Raw genomic sequence first — 19,407 nt, 5'->3', positions numbered from 1 at the left:
TACAATCGCATGTTCTGCATGGACGTCCGAGTCATTACCGAGTGGATTAAATCAGGACCTGATAAACCTTCTAGGTAGCCTTAAAAAACATCTCCGGAGAACCCAAACACCCCAAAAAATCTCTCTATATATAATAAGAAAATACATAAGGCCTTGTAGGAAGCGGGTGGGACACGAGCAGAAATAGACGGATTGGGGGGGGCAGTACGTTTACACAATTATCCGGAGGTTATTCTCGCTCTTCTTTCACGGGACGTAAAATCGGTTTTCCTATCGGCAATAAAGTTACTTTCACTGATGGAACAGAGAGGAAGAAGATGTCAGCCGGTTGGGAAGCGGACATTAGACCCGGGCAGGAGGAATTGTTGGCACTTTCTTTTGGGGGGGGGGGCGTTCGGCGAGAGCTCTCTCGTCAACACAGCCAAACTAAAGCAAGCCCCGCGAACTCATGGCGAATACAACTAAAATAATTTACTAAAACGTCCTGCGTTCGTCGATCGTAACTGTTAAGCCATTTTGTATAAAGAGCCCAGATCTCCGGCCCACGGTCATACAATTAGCATCATATGACTGATTCCATTTCACCAAGTTGTCTTTGCTTTAACAAATGCCAAACCCTATGAATTTGACCTTCGCAAAGGGCTGACCTGGCCCTGCATAATGTGTAGTTTATATAGGAGGATTCATGAAGGTCACCGCAGTGGTTATACAGGGTCGGCTAAACCCAAAGCCAAAAACATTTCAAGGGCATTAACTATAAATTCTGTTCATTCCGGTGACACAGAAACGTGAACTAAAGAGAGTTACGAGGGGGGCCGGGGTCCTCCCCGTAACACAAATCCTGTATAACGAGTTACAAACCAGTGCACATAATCGTTAAGGAATACTCCAGTCCCTTTAAATGACCAAAAACTCTGCGGTCTGAGGATTCTCACCACTCTGATTGGCTGCTTCAAGCAGCCAATCGGTGGCAGGAAAGTGCTCCCATTTAAATCAATGAGAGCACTTTCCACGAATCTGCACAGGGGGTCTCGATAAACCCCTGACGGCAGCGTTTCCCCAACTCAGGGCTGCCCTGCCCAGAATACAGCTGGGGGGGGCAAAAGCATACGGGGGTATTCTGCAGAACCCCCCCCTACAAACAGGGGACCTCTAGCTGTCATATGCATTAATGTGCAAAGATGGCTGGCGCGTCCTTTCAAGTAAAGACAAAATCTCTGTGTAAGACGGCAATGAATCCTTGCCGGCCACTTCTACTCACGTTCTTGCGCAGCCAGAACAACGAAGCCCCTGACGGCACGGATAGCCATTCTGTCTCCGTGCCGGTGGAATATCCGCTATGGGGGATGGTGTCTGCCGCTGGCCGGTTAATAAGTTCCAATGAACTCCAACTTTGCAAAAACAATCAATCACATCAAAGAGGTAGTTATATCCTCAAAACAGCCCTAAAAAAAGGTGTCGGTGCAGGTCTGGGCGCATGTTCCTGCCACCTTTAGGCACAAATATTACATCCAATCAAACGGACAGACGGGGAGTATTTGGGCAGAATTACGAGAACCCCCCCAAAAAAAACATGTATCTGCCTCCGGAAAAACCTTTACGGAGCATCGCTCTAGGGAAATGTCCAGGGAGTCGTATTGTAACTCTCACCGTGTCTGGATGGCTGAGATAGATAGGAGTCAGATGGCGTGCTGTAGCAGGGGAATACTTTAATGTAAAAGGTAACGGTCATTTATTTGCCCCCTTTACGGATTTCACGCCTCGGCATTTCCTACAAAAACGAGGAGGACTGAAAGGAGCTGAACGCACGCGCCGGAAGATTCTATTAAAAGCAGTCAACAATAGTTTCAAGGACTCAGTCTAAAAGCCAACATTGACGCACAGCAGGTAGCACTCCAAATCCCATCATGCTTTTCCAAGCTCTTCTGCTCGAACATGCAGCGACCAATCATTCGTATACATCCCAGCCGCCCTACGTTCAGGACTGTGGGCCTTACATATACGGTTACAACGTTCGATTCCACACCAAAGAACCAAGTATGTTTCTACCAACCCCTGCCTTCTACGTTACCACAGAGCAGCACCAATAAAACCGGTTTAACACGGCACCAAAGGTCCCCCCAAAGTGACAACGAGTGGAACCCACAAACCGTTCAGACCAACTCGGCCCCAAACACACAAAGCTTCGATAGCTCCGGCTTTCTAGTCACGCGGGCATCGCCGATTCGACTCATAAAGGGGAGGAAAAACTGCGAATATTAACAAAAAATATTCACGGCAGAGAAAATATACATTCTACTGATTAAAGTCCATTCTTCCTTCATCCCGTTTCCAGAGGAGAAACCAAAAAGCGAAAGAGCTGTCAATCATTCCACCAACAAGACCTGAGAACTGCGGCTCAACCGATAGCCAGAAAGAAGAAGACTTCTTAATACTTATTAACCAAACCAAAATCATATACATTGTATCGGGGTAATATAATATATTAAAAATAAATTGAATTTAATTTCTTTTTTTTTTTTGTAGCTGAATAAAATCTATCCCATTGATTATTTTTTTTATGGCGTCCATTGTACATGATTGGTAAAGATTTTTGGGGTATTAAAAAAAATTAAAAATTATAAAAATAAAAAGAAACATAAACAAATATATATTTAATACTCACAGCCTAAATGTGTTAGAGAACTTAAGCCAAAATGACAAAATAATAATAAATAAATACAATTTTGGCCCTTAAGCTAAAAAAGATAAAAGAAAAAAAGGTATTTTCCTTCAATTTGCCAAGTCATACCAACGGTTGTTTATTTTGTTCATTATCTGTTTGTCTTTGTTTTTTATTTTTTTCCTCCGACTACCCAACGAAAAGTGTCCATTTAAAAGCAGTGCAAAAAAAACAACAAAAAAACCCCACACAAAACATCTCAACCCGTGCAAATCCCTACAAGCGTCGCTCTCTGACAATAGAGATGCTCAATTATGGGTGTCTGGTCAAACCGCGCCGTCTTTTGTCCTCCTGAGACATCTGCTCGGGGATGTCTCTTGCCAGTTGGGCCAGCACAAGCCATCACAATGGCGCTTTGGACAATAGAGGCCACCGGTCTTTCAACGCGCGTTTCCACTGCACTTACGGGGGGCAACGTCTCGGCGTGATGTGCTCAGTTGGCCTATACAATATGCTAATGTGGGGGCAGACAGACCAGACAGGGGGAGGCTGCAAGAAGCAAGGAGGCTGAAACAACGCCCCCCCCTTCATTGAATAAGCTTCACGAGCATGCCGTTAAATTGGATCTAATAATTCATAATGAGTCTTTAGCGTTGGCAGAGAAGTGTTCTTGAGTCCAGTTTGTAAGGTACATTCTGGTTTGCCGTATTTTTCTCCTCTCTCTGTCTCTCTCTCTCTCCCCCCTACCCTCAAGTGGCGTCCCATGGCCGGTCCCCGGCCCCCCCCATGCCCGGTCAGCCCGTGAGTTTCTGGATGGTCTTGTTGTAGTACTGCGTGATGGTTGGCGTCAAGGGGTTCCAGCTGTTGGCATGTAGCTCTATGACCTCAAGCAGGAGGGATCGCGTCAGCGTGGACTCCGAGGGACACAGCATCGTGTCTCGCGCCGTCGCCAGCAGCTCCGTCATCATCTCGGGCAGCTGCTCCTCCAGCAGGCGCCCGGTGCTTTGCAGCTGTCAACAGAGAAAGGGTCATAAGTTACACGTCACGTCGTAAGTTGTTCGTCGGACACCTACGGCTGTCATCCGGCTTCCAACGGTGAAAGAGGAGATCACCGAAGCCTTGCCGTGGGGGATACATTGCCGCCTGCGATATGACGTTAGAACCCCACCACACATCTTATGGTGACCATGAAGTATCAGGTTGGGGTCCACAGCAACCTCAGAACATGGAAGATTTATCCATTCTCCTCGAGTGGCGCTTTATGAATGTGGAGACAAGACAGATAGGGACAGCTGAACAGGGCAACAGACCCATACCCCCCCCCCAGGGACATAAGTGTCATTATTGCTATTCATCACTGAAAGCCAATGTTTTAAGTCGTTTAGTTCTCCACCGGCGTTATTGGACTGTAAACACAGATCCCATATATCCGATATCTATACATTTACTCAGAGCAATGTACAGGACTCTACAGCGTTCTCCGTTGTCAGGTCTCCTGGTGGAAGCAGGACAGATGAACCTCAAACATAAGGAACCGGAGCTGAATTTGCCCTACAGGAGCCAAGACCGCTATCACCCCCCATTAATTAATAAAAATTAACCATTGCTTGTGGAAGGGATATAGGGGCTGGGAATGAGCAGAAAATGAAGAAGGAGATGGGGAGGAGACCCCTGCGTCAGACAGCCCCTAGGGAAGGCAGCGGCCACGGACGCGCTGAAAGGGTTAACTACGTGCACTTTATTTCAGGAAAGCGAGTAACTAAATGCTTCAAAGCCATTAAAAGCTTTTACACAGACTGCAGGAACCCGGCGTTATTAATTATTGCCAATAACCACCGTTACTCGGCTGTGACGTTCTGTGAAACGCTCTGCGGACTAATTGTTCCGGGGAGTTTTGAAAGCTTTAAATCGCGCAAATGCGACTCGGTTGGACCTTAAAGAAAAGGCCCCAATGCCGCGGGATTTAGTTATACTTATTAGATATAATTATTATTATTATTATAGCATTCGCAAAGAGGGGTCAGATTAAAGATGTGTTTGCTTGCTTGTTTGTTTGCGAGGTAACGAGGAGACTCGGTATTCCCGCGTATCTCACCTCCATGGAGCAGCACAGAACCGCATCTTCCTTCACATCTTGGGACTGTAACAACTGCAGAGTCCGAATAAACAGAGAGAACATAATTAGGACTTAATGCCAAAAAAACAGTATACACGGCCAGTGACGATACAGATCCTTATCTAAAACAATTCTAGCAAATACATACATAAATATACGCATACACATACACTATGGTCCCAAAAGTTTGGGGTCACTTAGAAATGTCCTTGTTTTTGAATGAAAAGCACATTCTGTCCATTCAAATAACATGAAATGGATAAAAAAAATAAAATAATAATCCAGCGCAGACGGGGTTAATGTTGTAAATGACTGATTTAATGGAATCTCTTCATAGACGTACAGAGGCCCTTTATCACTCCCATCACTCCTGTGTTCCAATGGCTCGTTATCACTCCAATCACTCCTGTGTTCCAATGGCCCGTTATCACTCCCATCACTCCTGTGTTCCAATGGCCCGTTATCACTCCCATCACTCCTGTGTTCCAATGGCCCGTTATCACTCCATCACTCTGTGTTCCAATGGCCCTTTATCACTCCAATCACTCCTGGTGCTCCAATGGCCCTTTATCACTCCATCACTCCTGTGTTCCAATGGCCCTTTATTACTCCCATCACTCCTGTGTTCCAATGGCCCTTTATCACTCCCATCCCTCCTGTGTTCCAATGGCCCTTTATCACCCCCATCACTCCTGTGTTCCAGTGGCACGGTGTGTTCGCTGATCCGAGTTTAAGTTTAAAAAGGCTAATTGATGGTTAGAAAACCCCTTTTTTTTAATTATGTTACAGCCAAAATTTTCCTTATTTTCCATAAAACAGCTGAGTGACCCCAAACTCTTGAACGGTTGTATGTATATATATATATATATATATATATATATATATATATATATATATATATATATATATATATATATATATATACACACACACACACACACACACTTTTTTAATCAAGTAATATTTGCTCAAGTTTAATTTAAAATGGAAAATAAAAAAAATAGGAAGCGGCACAATGTTTAGGTTTGTACTGGCAACTCGTTTTTTATAGTTAATGCCGCCGGGGGATGATGAGCGGCAGCCCTTGGTAGTGAATCAGCACTTCTCTTTATACATCACCCTCTCGCTGGGTTTGAGACACAACTTGCGCAACCAGAATACAAACCACAGCAACGCCTCACTAACAGCAAAAACGGTAAACGTGGCAGAATACGAAGTCGCTCCCCTCTCAGTGTCTCCCCCTCACCCAGTAGTTAAAGGTGCAGTGCCAACGTCCGCCAACACAGAAACCCCTGTCCTGATATCCAAATCTTGTTTTATTAAAGCAGATCTGACATTTATTTTTCCCCGTAAAAAAAAAAGCCCCAAACATTGTGCTTTCATTTTTGGAGAATTGAATGCATTTGGTAGATTAGATTTTATCTTTACCTTTTTTTCTTTTGATATTTAAAATAATTTTAAATATAAAAACATTTTCTACCAGAAATTTTAAGATTTTTTTTTTTAGTCTCTTCTTTTTTTTTTTTTTTTTTTAAATGTGTTTTAATAAGTTAGCGTTTTTTTTGATGTTCCCAATAGATGGGACAGAGCCTTTAAAAAAAAAAAAAAAAAAGGAGGACAGCCTCTCGATAAGTAAGCGGAGGTTTAAAAACAAAAATAGGGTCCTAGGACTCTTGTGAGTCAGATGTAAAATCATTCCTCATCTCGGCTTCTCAGACCGAGAGGAGACGCCGCGGAGGCACCTTCCTCGCTCCGATCGATGCACTTCCACGCAGCGCCGGCTCCACGCGCAAGCAATTTCACGAGCGCCGCTCTGACTCCGCTTCTGGAGACTTACAATTAAAGTGGCGAGCGGGGGGGGGGAGCATCTCGATAATGCGAAACGCGCCGCACTTTCACACACCGAGGATGTTTGCATTAAAGTTTCAACTGTAAAGGTGCCTGTTCACTAGATGGTTTTTTTTTTTTACCCCGCTCTCTTGTTTACGTGTTAAATAAACGTATTCCTGTTTCTTGGTTAGATTGTCCCCTCTGCACCGCTCTGCCCCGGCAGGTAGAAGGGGCATTTGGTCAAAGGTCTATTCGCTTAAAAGGGGGGGGGGGGGCTGGGAATGGTTGTCGGGAGGTCAGGCTGCTGTGATGTAGTACCTGGGATTATGATTTTAATACATTTAGTTAAAAAAATGATATGGAACCTGCTGGTGCTCTATTAATAAACGTAAATTCAGCAGAGTAAGTGGATCAGCACCTTTAATGATTTATGTAAAGGTCTCTTACCCCTTCCTTTTGTCTTAAAGACTTGCTTATTTTTAGATTGTTAGCTTATGAGCGCGGCCCTCAGAGGCTCCTGTTAGGGTATCTCGGTTATATGTTTGTTTATCGCTCCATACTTATATTGTACGGCGCTGCGGAATATGTCAGCGCTTGAGAGATACTAATAATGACAGGTGACGGAAGTTCTTAAGTCGTCCAGAGGCTTCCGCTATGAAACCCGGGAGCTCCAGGTCTGGGAAGGCGTAATTACCTCCCTAAGGCAGGTATAGATGGGGCAGACGAGGACCCTGAAGGGCTCTCCTGTGTTGCTCCTCATCGTTCCAAAGACTTCACACAGAAAGCTGATGAATCCCAACCATCGCTCCACGTCCGACCGGCGCAGCTCGTCTCGAACGGAGAAATCCTTCTGCAAAACAGATAGAGAGAGATCATCAACGAACCGTCCGATGCGGGGTTACCAAAAAGAGGAAGCCCGGGCTGCTGGCGCATGGTGAAACGGGCGGGGGGGGGCATGAAAAAGAGGAAACCAGTTAACTGTATTGCGGTTAATAGAGATTTTACACCTGCGAATGTCATTTTTTCCATAAACCGTTAGATGACATCACTCCGTACAGCTTTCACCACATCCAACAGCGAAGTTTCCTCCCCATACTTTTAAAACCTTAGAAAGAAACAAAACGCTCAAGAAGACGAGTGAGAAACGCGTCGGGTGCCGCTCATGAAGATGAGTACGAGACACATGGCACGGTAACAATTCAGGTAGAAAAACAGAGATGTAACAAAGAGTGTCAATTAAGGGGCTTTATCCACTAAGCGGCGATCATCCGTCTCATCAAATGATTAATGCACCGAGCGGGAGAGACTGAAGCCAAGCGATCAAATTCTTCCTCTTGTCGAACTAATTCTGTAACCTTTTGCCTGAATCACATGACAATTAAACATTCCTGGCAGAATTACGAATGAGGCAAAATATTACTTTCGATATTTTTCTAATACTTTTATTTGTGGTTAGCGGAGTAGCTGGTACAGCGCCTTTAAGTGTTTACGTCATGGCACCCAGCGATTCCCAGACCTTCCGAGTCTTTTTGGGACTCGCCATGCTGTTTTTAGACCTCCCATAAGAAACAGAAGAGCCCAGACCCGCCAGCCTCGGGACAGTTGGGAGGTTCTAAAGGGAATGTATTTAATTTGACATTTTTTTTTGTACATTTGGTACAGAACAGGCGGTTTTCTTTGTTTCTACTTAAAAAGGAGGACATACTGGCTCATCTTCCTTCGCGTCGCCCAAACCCACCTTTCCACCGTGCAGACGGACCACCGGAAGACATAACTGCGGCCGGCGCTCGATGCTGTAGGAAGGCGTCACTTGCAGACTGCGGTTCCTGCGGTCACGCCGTTTCATATTTCTAGCGACGGCTTTTTAAACATAAGGGACGGAGCGGTAAGAAGAATAAAAAACAAAGAGCTGAACGAAACGAGCGCTCGTTAGAACGCACAAGGCTTCTTCATTCAGGCTCCGTGCCAGAGCGATGTATAGGTAGCCCGAAACATATGGCAACGTCAGCACCGAGACGTAAATATTTAAAACTCTTACGCGGGGCTCTGGAAACGGCCCAAGCGACAGAACATTAACAGGAAGGGGATTCTGTTTGGTCTCCGACCAACTCTCGTATACAAAGGGAACGTCACATGAACGTCAGCGGTACGGACTGTGAGCTTATCCAGACCCGCGAACATCGTAGGACAAGAGAATGTTATAGAGATTTTATATATATATATATAATATTATATATTTTGTTAAAAACCTTTCTGGGGAATGACTGGGGTGCCCAAATATTCCCCTAGTCCCGGATTAATGCCTGGAACCATTTAAAAGGACGAAGAATATTACAATAATTGATTCTTTTTCATTAAATAAACCATAAAAATCTCAATCCAACAATTTTATTGACTACGATGATGGAATTAAATTGCAATATTATAGATCGGGGGAATAAATGCGTATTTACGTTAAGTACGGGTATCAGGCTATGCTCCTTGACCGGGGGCCGAGTCCAATTTTTTTTAATCCGGTTAAGCTTTCGGGGTCTAAAAAGGGCGATGGATCACAGCTGCAGATTTCACGCAATCACAGTTTATTGACTTGTATAGCGCCGCCACATTCCGGAGCGCTGTACAACGGCTAAAGAGGACATGACAAGCAGAGGGTTTCATAACAATTTGGGACTTACAGAAAGAAAAGGCGAGGAGGCCTCGGCTCAAACGAGCTTGAAGTCTAGAAATTGTAAGCTCTTTGGGCAAGGCAGCAATTTAAAACGCGATGAGACGGCAAGATGGAACGTCGTACATTAATCCAAACAAAAGATACCGAACGTTTATATTAATAATGCGTCAAAAGAAAAGAAATAACCTGTAAGTGGCTGTAAAACGGGGATATTCCGGGGGACGCTCCAACATGCGCACATCTAAAGACTCCAGGAAACAAAGGAAGCTCAAGCCTTTGTGTGTTAAAAGTTATCTTTCCGTCCGGGTGATCTCAAAGACCCCCTTCTTTTCACATTTACCTGCGGACAGGGGCTTTAGGATCTCACGCTCTCCCGTTACATGCCCCGGGGCAAACATCCCACTTATTATAAAAAGGATTCATACAAGACTGCTAAAAAGTACATTTTCAAATCATGGAAACACGGGACGCGAACATACAATCTGCCGGCAGATCGGCCCCATCTAGTCTGCCCGTCGGTCTCCTCTTAGATTCCCATGCATGTTTAAATCCCCTCGCTGTACTACCGTCTACCACTTCCGCTGGAAAGCCGCCGTTCCACTTATCTACTACCCTCACAGTGAAGCAACAGGGGCAACTTCAATTGTCTGCAAATAAAAAGATGTTAAAGTACGGCAAAAGTACTAAAAATAATGATGATAATAAAAAACTGGCCCTTTTGTGTATTCCAGGGGGTTATTTTCTCACTGTGATATCAGAGTTGAAATCCCTGCCTGAACACAGGTGACTTCATTCAGAATACCTTCGCTTCCTGGCAAGGGACGGGTTTTATCAGGACAGCTGTGAGAACCATATGGTCGCTACAATAAATTATGAGTGATTGACTAATAAAGGGTTAATATTTACAGTGCCTCGGGATCAGCTCAGTCAGCTCAGACTGTAAGCTCTTTGGGGCAGTCATAAAGCCTTCTCTTTATTATACTGTACAGTGCTAAGTACATCCATTGGCGCTCAATAAACACATACACAGCGCTGCGCCCACAAATTGTTTACTTCCCGGCCGGGCTCAGGGACGGATTGTCTCCGCAGACGGCGAGTAGGTGGGATTTTCCGGCTTCTCCGTGGATCTGCAGATAAGCCGTCTGCGGCACTAAAGAACCACCTTTCACCGCGGCCTTCCTCCCGGGACAAGGGCCCTATTATCGGCGCATCCGGAATAATCAGCATTCATTCCCCCACACGTGCCCCGAGACTCCCATTCATACACACCGGCTGCACATTCCCACCGTGTTTGGGGAAATGCTTCTTTTCTCAATGAGTTTCATGGAGACTAAAAAATCAACTAACTTCTGATTTAAGAGATATCATTACAAGAGAGAGGAGAGAAGGAGAGGAGAGAGAGAAGAGGGGGAGAGGAGAGAGAGTGAGAAGAGAGAAAAGAGCAGAGAGAAGAGAGAGAAGATCCATGATCGCCTGATCTGCCAACTGGATACACCCAGCGATACACCACATGAGCATAGAACGCGGCCGCGCATATCCAGCCGCTGGCTGCACTCACGTCGACACTTGGACATTGGCCCTACAGGGCCCCGGGCCGCCCGTCACCACCAGTCCGGCCCGACTTCTAATGTGAAGAAATACGGTACAATAAATATTAACAAAAAAATACCATTTTCAAGGTAGAGTAAATGGATTTTCATTTAAAACCGTATATAAGAAACTTGGCAACCACTTGGCAACCACGTAGCAACGGATCTAGTGTGGATCCATACACTCGCAGAAAAATAATAAAAAGAAAAATCCACGAATGGTAAAATGTTAATCGGAATGAGATTGATGACTCGTGGAGACTCTTGACGTAAATGGGTTAACGAGTAAGGGCAGAAGGTGTCTCTGGGATTAAACTGGATTAGACGTCCTGTTGGATGACAACTAGATCCACAAAATCCAAGCCAAGAAGCCGTCCGCAGAGAACTCGTAAATCCGCGTTCGGCGTGACCTGGGCAAGCAAACTCGTGACAGATGGCTTGTCTTATATCTAATGCGACAGGTCTGGAAGAGTCTGCGGGGCGACAGAGACCTCCGCGATGACCACGGAGAGACAGCAGCCGTCACAACGCAACCAAATAAAACGTCTGGGTGGAAAGCGTCTCCCTTTGTCCGCTAATTAGTGTTCTGTGCGAATAAAAGGCCTCCCCGATTATTCAGCGACAGACTTAATTGGCACAGGTTAACCCTTTGGAGTGCGGGAGGAATCACAAAGGATTTACTCCGACATAGTGTCAAGACTGATAGGTGATAATCAAAGGGTTAATGCAGAATGCCTTTTTTTTTTTATTATTCCAAAGTAAAAGAATCTAAAACAATGGTTGGAATTCTTATTTTGGACCCTATGACTCAAAATGCACTGGAACCATAGTTTTCTGAGAGGGTGGTGGATAAGTTGAACAGCCTCCCAGCAGAAGTGGTAGAGGGTAATACAGAGAGGGGATTTAAACATGCATGGGATAGACATACGGCTCCTGAATCTAAGACGAGATCAACGACTGATTAAGGTTTTCAATCATTACAGCGGGAGAAACGGGCGACTAGACGGGCCGAATGGGGCCGATCTGCCGGCAGATAATCATTGACGAACTTCCATTTTTTTTTTAAATACTTTATTTTTGCCGTCTTCAGGTTTTTGTGTGCAGAAATAGTTAATACCCCCCCCAATCTGATTAACGCTCTAAATGGGAAGTATTAATCCCCTGACACTGCCGGCCACACGTCACGGGGAAGGTTTAGTCGGTCGCACCCCAGGCATTGCAGCCCTGCAAGTCACCCGGTCGTGGCGCTGGATGGAGATTCTTCTCCATTTAAAGCCATTTTTTATTTATAGAGGGGGGGGCGTTTCTTTTATTGGAGCCGTGGAAGCGGGGCTGGGCGAGAATATAAATAATCTCACCGAGTACTTTGGGTTCATGGCAAGCGTGTCCCTCTACCAGCTCCTCCACGGGTTAAAGAACGTGCCGGTAGCCCTGCAGGCTGGATGATATAGAAGATGATAAGCTTGCGGACTGCAAGACCCAACCTTCCGTGAAGGCTATGGTCTGACCCCCAGGGTAGCTGATATTTTAGGTAGAAGGGCCACCGGGCAGTACGCTAGGCGGCGATCACCTAAGTGAAGGCATCTCACATCTCCACGGTTTCTGTTTTAGCAAGCGGATCCGCCATAAATATCCCGGCATTGAGCAGCTGCTTAGATCTAAACCGGAGAAAAGATATCTCCAAAGGAGAAGGACCACTCCGTGCAAGAGACACTCACACTGAGGGGCTTCTGCGGATTGTGGCCCACCTGGCCTTGCAGAAGACATGTCAGGACTGACGGACCAAACTCAAGGAAATCCACATACAAATACTCCAAAATAATTCTAATAAAAATGATACATCAAACCCTCTTCGCTCCACACCAATGTGTATATATATATATATATATATACCATATAGACCCGTAATATATAAAATATATATATTATATGAAAAGTCTTTCAGGTACACTCTACACACCTTAGAATACTGAAGGCCCTTACTTTGTTACCTTTAAAACTTATAGATTTTGTTTCACTCAAAATTCTCACCGGGAACACATAATTGTCACGTGACTAACGGGACACTAATGGGTTGTCATCATAGAAACCGAAATTATTTTTTTTTCAAAAATTTCTGTGTCGAATTTTTGTGATTAAACCTTTAGAGGCTAAAATAAAAGGACAGATAGAAAAAAAGTGTCACCCCACCTAGAATTATTAGTTGTTCTTTTTTCCATCAGCCCAACTGTATCAATATAAGGGCAATTTCTCGTTTGGAGGCCCATGTATATAAGTAAATTAATCAGAAAAATTACCAAAAAAATACTATAATTTCCCTAAAAATCTTTTACATCTAAATCAAGGGTTAAACTTGACAGAGGAAGTACGCAGCGAGACCTGGAAAGAGCGCCATCTAATGGAAGCAGCCGGATAAAGGTATAAGGTTAAGATACAATGTATACAGAATCAGATCTTGGAATAATATTAGTTATTGCTTTATATAGCGCCATCATATTGCGCAGCGCTGTACAATGTCGTACAATAGGTAGGAAACCTGGCTTTAGAGGATGCTGCAGCCATCCATCGCTTGGTATTTAGGTCCCCGGTGCTCCAGAGAATTTAAAAAGGCTTTATTTCATTACATTGACATAATGGGACCCATGAGGACATACATATACGGCGAGGTTCCAAACCAAAAAGATCACAATGATCCCACTGCAGTTACCCCAAAAAGATTTGTAAAACTATTATAAACTAAATTCTAAGTGACTATATTTATATTCCCATTTCTTACTGATCATCCCTGTTGCCCCCTCTTCCCTTCCCCCTGATGCCCCTCTTTTCTAGGCGCTCGGAATGTTTGCTGGGTATGAGGGTACCGCAGGGTTCTACGGCCCTAAAAGCCGTACTTTCTGGAATCCATCACAAGCCTCCTTGGGCGATCATGGGAGCGTAAATCCCACTGCCAAGATCTCATCGCTAGGGGTGGGGAGAGCAGAGACCACCGGAATGGGCGTCCGGCAACTTCGTTCTATCCCAAAATAATGTGTTTACAGAAACTGTTTGGTACTCGGCCTGCTTTAATGAAAGAATTAACGGACCTGGACGAGAACCAGGGAAAAAGTCCAAAAATCGTCTGTTTTGAAGTGCCAAATCTACTTGTTGTCATAAAAAATGATGTGCCAGGGAACAGTCTTCCAATCGGCCAAAAAACAAGCAAAAAAAAAAAGTCTTCATCTTAAAAAAAAACAAAACACTTTTATTAGCGGCTATTACCACAAATAGGCTTTTTTTTTACCCAAATGTCAAAATTCAGATCCTTAGATGGTAAAGCAGTAGAATTCTCCTACACCTGCGGAATTCGGGATATTCAGACAAAACCCCAACAAAATTTTTATTTAGATTTTGCAGTTTAGTTTGACATTTAGAACAATGCAAATTCAGAATTTCGTATGGAGGATTTCTACTGGATAACGCCAACCTAGGCTACCAAAATGACCGATATAGCCTAATAACAGCTAGTTTAAGCACCTTTTTTCCCCAAAAAATATTTTGAGGATATGGAAAGTTGCTTTCCCCCCCCCCCCATTGCGGTTTCTGGAATTTAAATGCTAATAATAAAATGACACGGGACATGGATCCAATTGGACCGTATTTTGTCCGCTCGGAGGTATCGCACGCGCATGAATACCACCACCGGGGTAAACGCCGGCCTCCAGACCTAATCCAAGAAAACATGGACGGAAAGGAAAACGTGGAAACGCGACGTCTGAGATTTCAGTCACTCAGCACTCAGCATCCATGGAATGTTCCTGCCCTGACACAAGACAGAAAAATACCGGAGCGTACAACGTGCCACTAATCAACAAGACGCCTCGCATCGAAAAAGTGCAAGACAGACACCTCTCGTGACGTGTGTGAGATGTCCTGTCTAATATATCACACAAAAAATCTTCTTGGGAAAAAAAAAAAATAAAAAAAAAAATATATATATATATACATACATTTTTGCAAAAAAGTTTTAAAAAAAATTTAAATATATATATATATAATTTTTTTCTTACAATTTAAAAAATATAAAATATAAATATTTAATATTAAATAAAAATTGCAGCTAAACACCATGTAGCATAAAGTATACGTCTCTCTGTTATTTTTCTAAAGTAAAATACATTTGTCTATTTAATTTAATTAAACGAGAAGTTTATGGGAGAGAATTTTTTAATAGCGATTTGGGCATTTTATTATGTAATAATTTTTTTTTTACGGCGTTGCACCCGATTGCACCTATACATAGTACCGCAGACGAAGTCATAATTTTTCTGGTTCTATAAACCTGAAAAATTACAAAGGCAGTAGGCTCGTGTTTATAGTAATAAAAAAAATAAAGAAAATTTGTCCTGGTTAGAAATTTAAAAAAGTTCAAAGAACTATTGTACCTGGATGAGAACCATGAAAAAGAAATTAGTTTAAAATAAAGTTTATTTTTTATTTTTTTATCATGTATAATTGTCCTGTTATAGTCCGCGAGCTGCAGACTAATCACCACCGATATAGGATAAGGTTATTGAAGAAGGTTAAACAGAATGTCGGCCCGTCACACGAGATTCGGATTGCAGACGTATCAAGACAAATTGCCTTTCACCTAAATATTGCACATACCAATCTATATTACATTGGCAGAACGATCGCTAACTGATCCTGAAGACACACACAACAGATGAATCTGAAACGCTGACTCCTGAAGTTTTACTTTTTGAGGAACGTTGAAACTGGAAGAACAAAGAACAGGCCAGATGATTAAAATAAAAAGTCTATGGAGTCGAAGAAAGAAGACCAGAACCCAGATTAGAATCCCGCCACGATTCCGTTCCTCCGTGTTTCTTCTTTCTGGATACATTCTTGATACATTTCTTCGTGTTTCTTCTATCTTGATACATTTCTTCATGTCCTTTCTGTTCTTATACAATCATACCCGTTACCCCAACTTGGGTTCCTTCTTAGTTCCATGAATCATCTGAAAGATTTTAGGACACTCAGCCATCATCTTCCCAATTTTTTTTTTGTGAAAAATATAAGTGAAATTTATATATTTGGGGGTTACTAGAACAATTCCACTTGTAAATCATGAAAAAATCATGAATGGGCATCCGACGCCGGTTCTCAGTACCGGTTCTGGTCTTGGATGGTGGTACCAGGAATGTCGGCGTCCTCGTTAATGGCCCCTCCACCCGAGAATACCTTTTGTTTATTTCTTGTTGGGGTATTCGGTTCCCTTGACTGATCCTTTAATTCCCTAGAAATCTGCGAAACATTTATAGGATCCTCCTTCGCTGCGTATTCTTAGCACTTTGGGCATTCGCCGGATTCCTGTTTCCGAGCGAGCGATTTGACGCGCGGTGCAGAGACTTTCCTCTTTATTGAAGACGTTCCCCTTCCTTACGCTGAGGCTGTTGGTGGGAACGGTTGTCAGGGAAAGCGGGTGTGCGGTTACCAGCGTTGCGACACTACCCCCTCTAATAATACTTCGCAACGCATAGTTTGGATGCAGGCTTCGGGCGTCTAAAAAGAGACGGATTTCAACAGCCTGCGCGACCTGGTAATCAATGGTCGCTATCGCTAGTTGATTGGCGGGGCGATGCAGCGGCGCAATACAAGATGCTAGATCTGTCATCGCAATTAAAAGGGGGTCGGTGTTCTGCGCATCAAAAAAAAAAAGGGACGGGAGCAGATATAATGTAAGGAGGTTTTACTTTACAGAGATAGTGGTAGATAAATAGAACGGCCTCCCAGCAGAAGTGGTAGAGGGTAATACAGTGAGGGTATTTAATATGCATGGGATAGACATACGGCTCCTGAATCTAAGACGAGACCAACGACTGGATAAGGTTTGAGTCTTTACAGCAGGAGAAACGGGCGACTAGACGGGGGCCGAATGGGGCCGATCTGCCCGAGTATACGTTTACTCTCATTCTCACGTTCGCATCACTTCCTTGTTTATATACGTGGAAGCTCCATAGGTCACCCCCAGAGGTTCCTAGTGTCATGGCTGATTGCCAAGACGCTAAAAAAAAAAAAAAAAAGGCTAAAAACATTTTTTTTGTTAGGTTTGTGGACGTAGCGTGTAGACAAAATATTTCCAGGAAAGGTTTTAATCAGCGGAACCGTCACTACAAACACGAGGACATCTGGTCGCCCCAGCTTCAACACCAACTCAGCTCCAACCAGACCACAATCTTCTTGCCAAATCTACAGAAGATCCATTCTTGGTGGAGACCGATACATGACCTGTCACAGGACCATCGCTGGTTCTCCAGCCGGATACTGGTTTAGGGACAGCCAGACTCCACCGGTATGGTATATAAAGACATATATATGTCTGTGTGTGTGTGTGTGTGTATATATTTCTATGCTTCCAAACATATAGAAGAAAAGTGGGCTGCGCTCGCTGCCTTGAATCGTTGGCTCTCGAGGTAAGTTCAGGAACGTGAAGGACCTCTACAATTTAAGCTTAAATCTCACGGTTCCAGTGAAAATCCAAACAACTTGGTCTCTTTCGGACCCTGACATTTGAGTGTCAGACGTTTCATCTGCCGGCCACGGCCCCCCCCCCCCCCCCGAGCACTTGTGTTGAAAGCATCGGCGGGCTCAGCGGCCAGGAGGAGACGGGGAGGCTGCCGAGGACGCAGGCCATCACTTGGAAGCCACATAGCTATCAATTAACACCCTTCGCTAATCCTCCAGCTTGAAAAAATATTATGTTCCTTTTCACACGCGTCCTCCGCCCAAAGAAAATAACCAAAAAGCGAGAATCTTATTCCCGAAAACAAACATGAACTAGACGGGTTCTCATCTTTTATTCACTGAATTGCTGCAAAAAAGTCCAAAAGTAGTTTCGCTAAATAATTTATATAAAAGTATGGGTTGTGGATGTAGAGGGTCGGCTTGGAGGTATGATGGCATGATGTTCTATATAGAGGCATCATATACTGTAGCGCTGCACAACGGGTGTACAGGAAATAAGTAATATATAATGTAACAATTTGACCTACAGAAACAGGCGAGGAGGGCCCTGCTCAAAGAGCTTACAATCTAGGGGTATGAAGAAGGGACTTCTGTGTCTTTCTCCATGAAGGTTGGTCCACTAAAAGGTATCGACAACTTCTTGAAGGCGCCGTTCCACTTAAACGAATAAATCATCTGTCATTTTATTCTCGCCACTAAACAGATATAACACCAAAACGGAAGAATTTAAGAAGGCTTTTCGGTTTCTACGGCAACTAATAATTGACCTACGACAATGCGCTCAGTTACGGGAGCGTTAAGTTCCGAAGGTGGAACGGCGCCTTTAAGAGCCGAAAACAAGAAGGATTTGTGTTTTTTCCGTTTATGCAGCAGACGTCGGTTAAAAATTAAGCTTCACTGAATTTTCTCTCATTAACTAAATTAACCAGAGAGGGTTCCTGCTAAATACAGCTTGCGTGAAAAGGTAAGATAAAGTGGAACAGCCACCCAGCAGAGGTGGTAGAGGGTAATACAGTAAGGGTATTAAACATGCGTGGGATAGGCATACGGCTCCTGAATCTAAGACGAGACCGACGACTGATTAAAGTTCGAGTCTTTACAGCAGGAGAAACAGGCAGACTAGACGGGGGCCGAAAGGGGCCGATCTGCAGAGCGTTTCAATTCTGGATTAGGCTTAATATATAAAAGAACTGACTAATCGCGAACGAGCGGCCTGGCCATGGCTTCCTACGACTAAATAAATAATTTGTTCAGATTTATTAAATTAACTCCCTTTGGCCAGTTCTGGAGATAACAAAACTATCACATTTTAAATTTAAATTGCTGTTTCTGGAAGTTTAAAAAAAAAACCCAAAAAACAAACAAACCCGAAGGACCATCAGAACGATTTGGAGAAATGCGAGAAGATTAGAACGGATCACGAACCCAGATTTTTTTTTGGCGTTTTTATAAAAACTTATTATTTAGGGGATCTTAAATATATTCTTTTTTGGCTTCCCAGAAGTCTCGAGCAAAAAAATATATATATTTTTTTAATAAATGGCTGTTACTGGAAAGTAACGAAGTATTTTCAGCCCACTCCTCATAATTGCCGGAGAAATTTACCTCAGAAATGACTCGACGGTCGTGATTTTAAGAATCTCCCCCCCCCCCCCCCCCCGTCTAGTTCATGTTTGTTTTCGGGAATAAGATTCTCGCTTTTTGGTTATTTTCTTTGGGCGGAGGACGCGTGTGAAAAGGAACATAATATTTTTTCAATAAATATGGCTGAAAAACGTGCTAAGTGTCAAAAAGTTACGGCCTTTGCTTCAACTTCGGGGCTGAAAAGGCCGTTTGAAACGAAGCCGAGTCGGAATGTATTTGGGGCTGATGGTTGGAGGAGAACTAAACACTAGAGTTCACAGACCTGAACTCTGAATGGAAATACATGGGGGGGGGGGTTGTCTTAATTTTTTGGGGGGGCTGGGGGTCGGAGAGAAATGGCCAAATAAACTCCTAGATTTAACCCCTAAATAACCAGTCTATATGATCAGGC

General features: G+C 43.7%; 1 protein-coding gene across 1 annotated transcript in view; it reads right to left on the bottom strand.

Moving 5' to 3' along the window:
* Positions 1-3,456: 3,456 nt before the first annotated feature.
* The window catches only part of LOC149280900 (CBP80/20-dependent translation initiation factor-like), a 65,022-nt gene continuing 49,071 nt past the window's right edge, over positions 3,457-19,407 (bottom strand). The window contains 3 exon segments of the mRNA XM_089499979.1: positions 3,457-3,672; positions 4,758-4,811; positions 7,303-7,458. Coding sequence (XP_089356105.1) covers positions 3,457-3,672; positions 4,758-4,811; positions 7,303-7,458 — 426 coding nt within the window.

Source organism: Sceloporus occidentalis, unplaced genomic scaffold (assembly GCF_023333645.1).
Source record: "Sceloporus occidentalis isolate IW3139 unplaced genomic scaffold, rSceOcc1.0.p SCAF_144, whole genome shotgun sequence".
Taxonomy (NCBI): domain Eukaryota; kingdom Metazoa; phylum Chordata; class Lepidosauria; order Squamata; family Phrynosomatidae; genus Sceloporus; species Sceloporus occidentalis.
The sequence above is the reverse complement of the archived record's forward strand: the minus strand, read 5'-3'. Positions and strand labels throughout refer to the sequence as shown.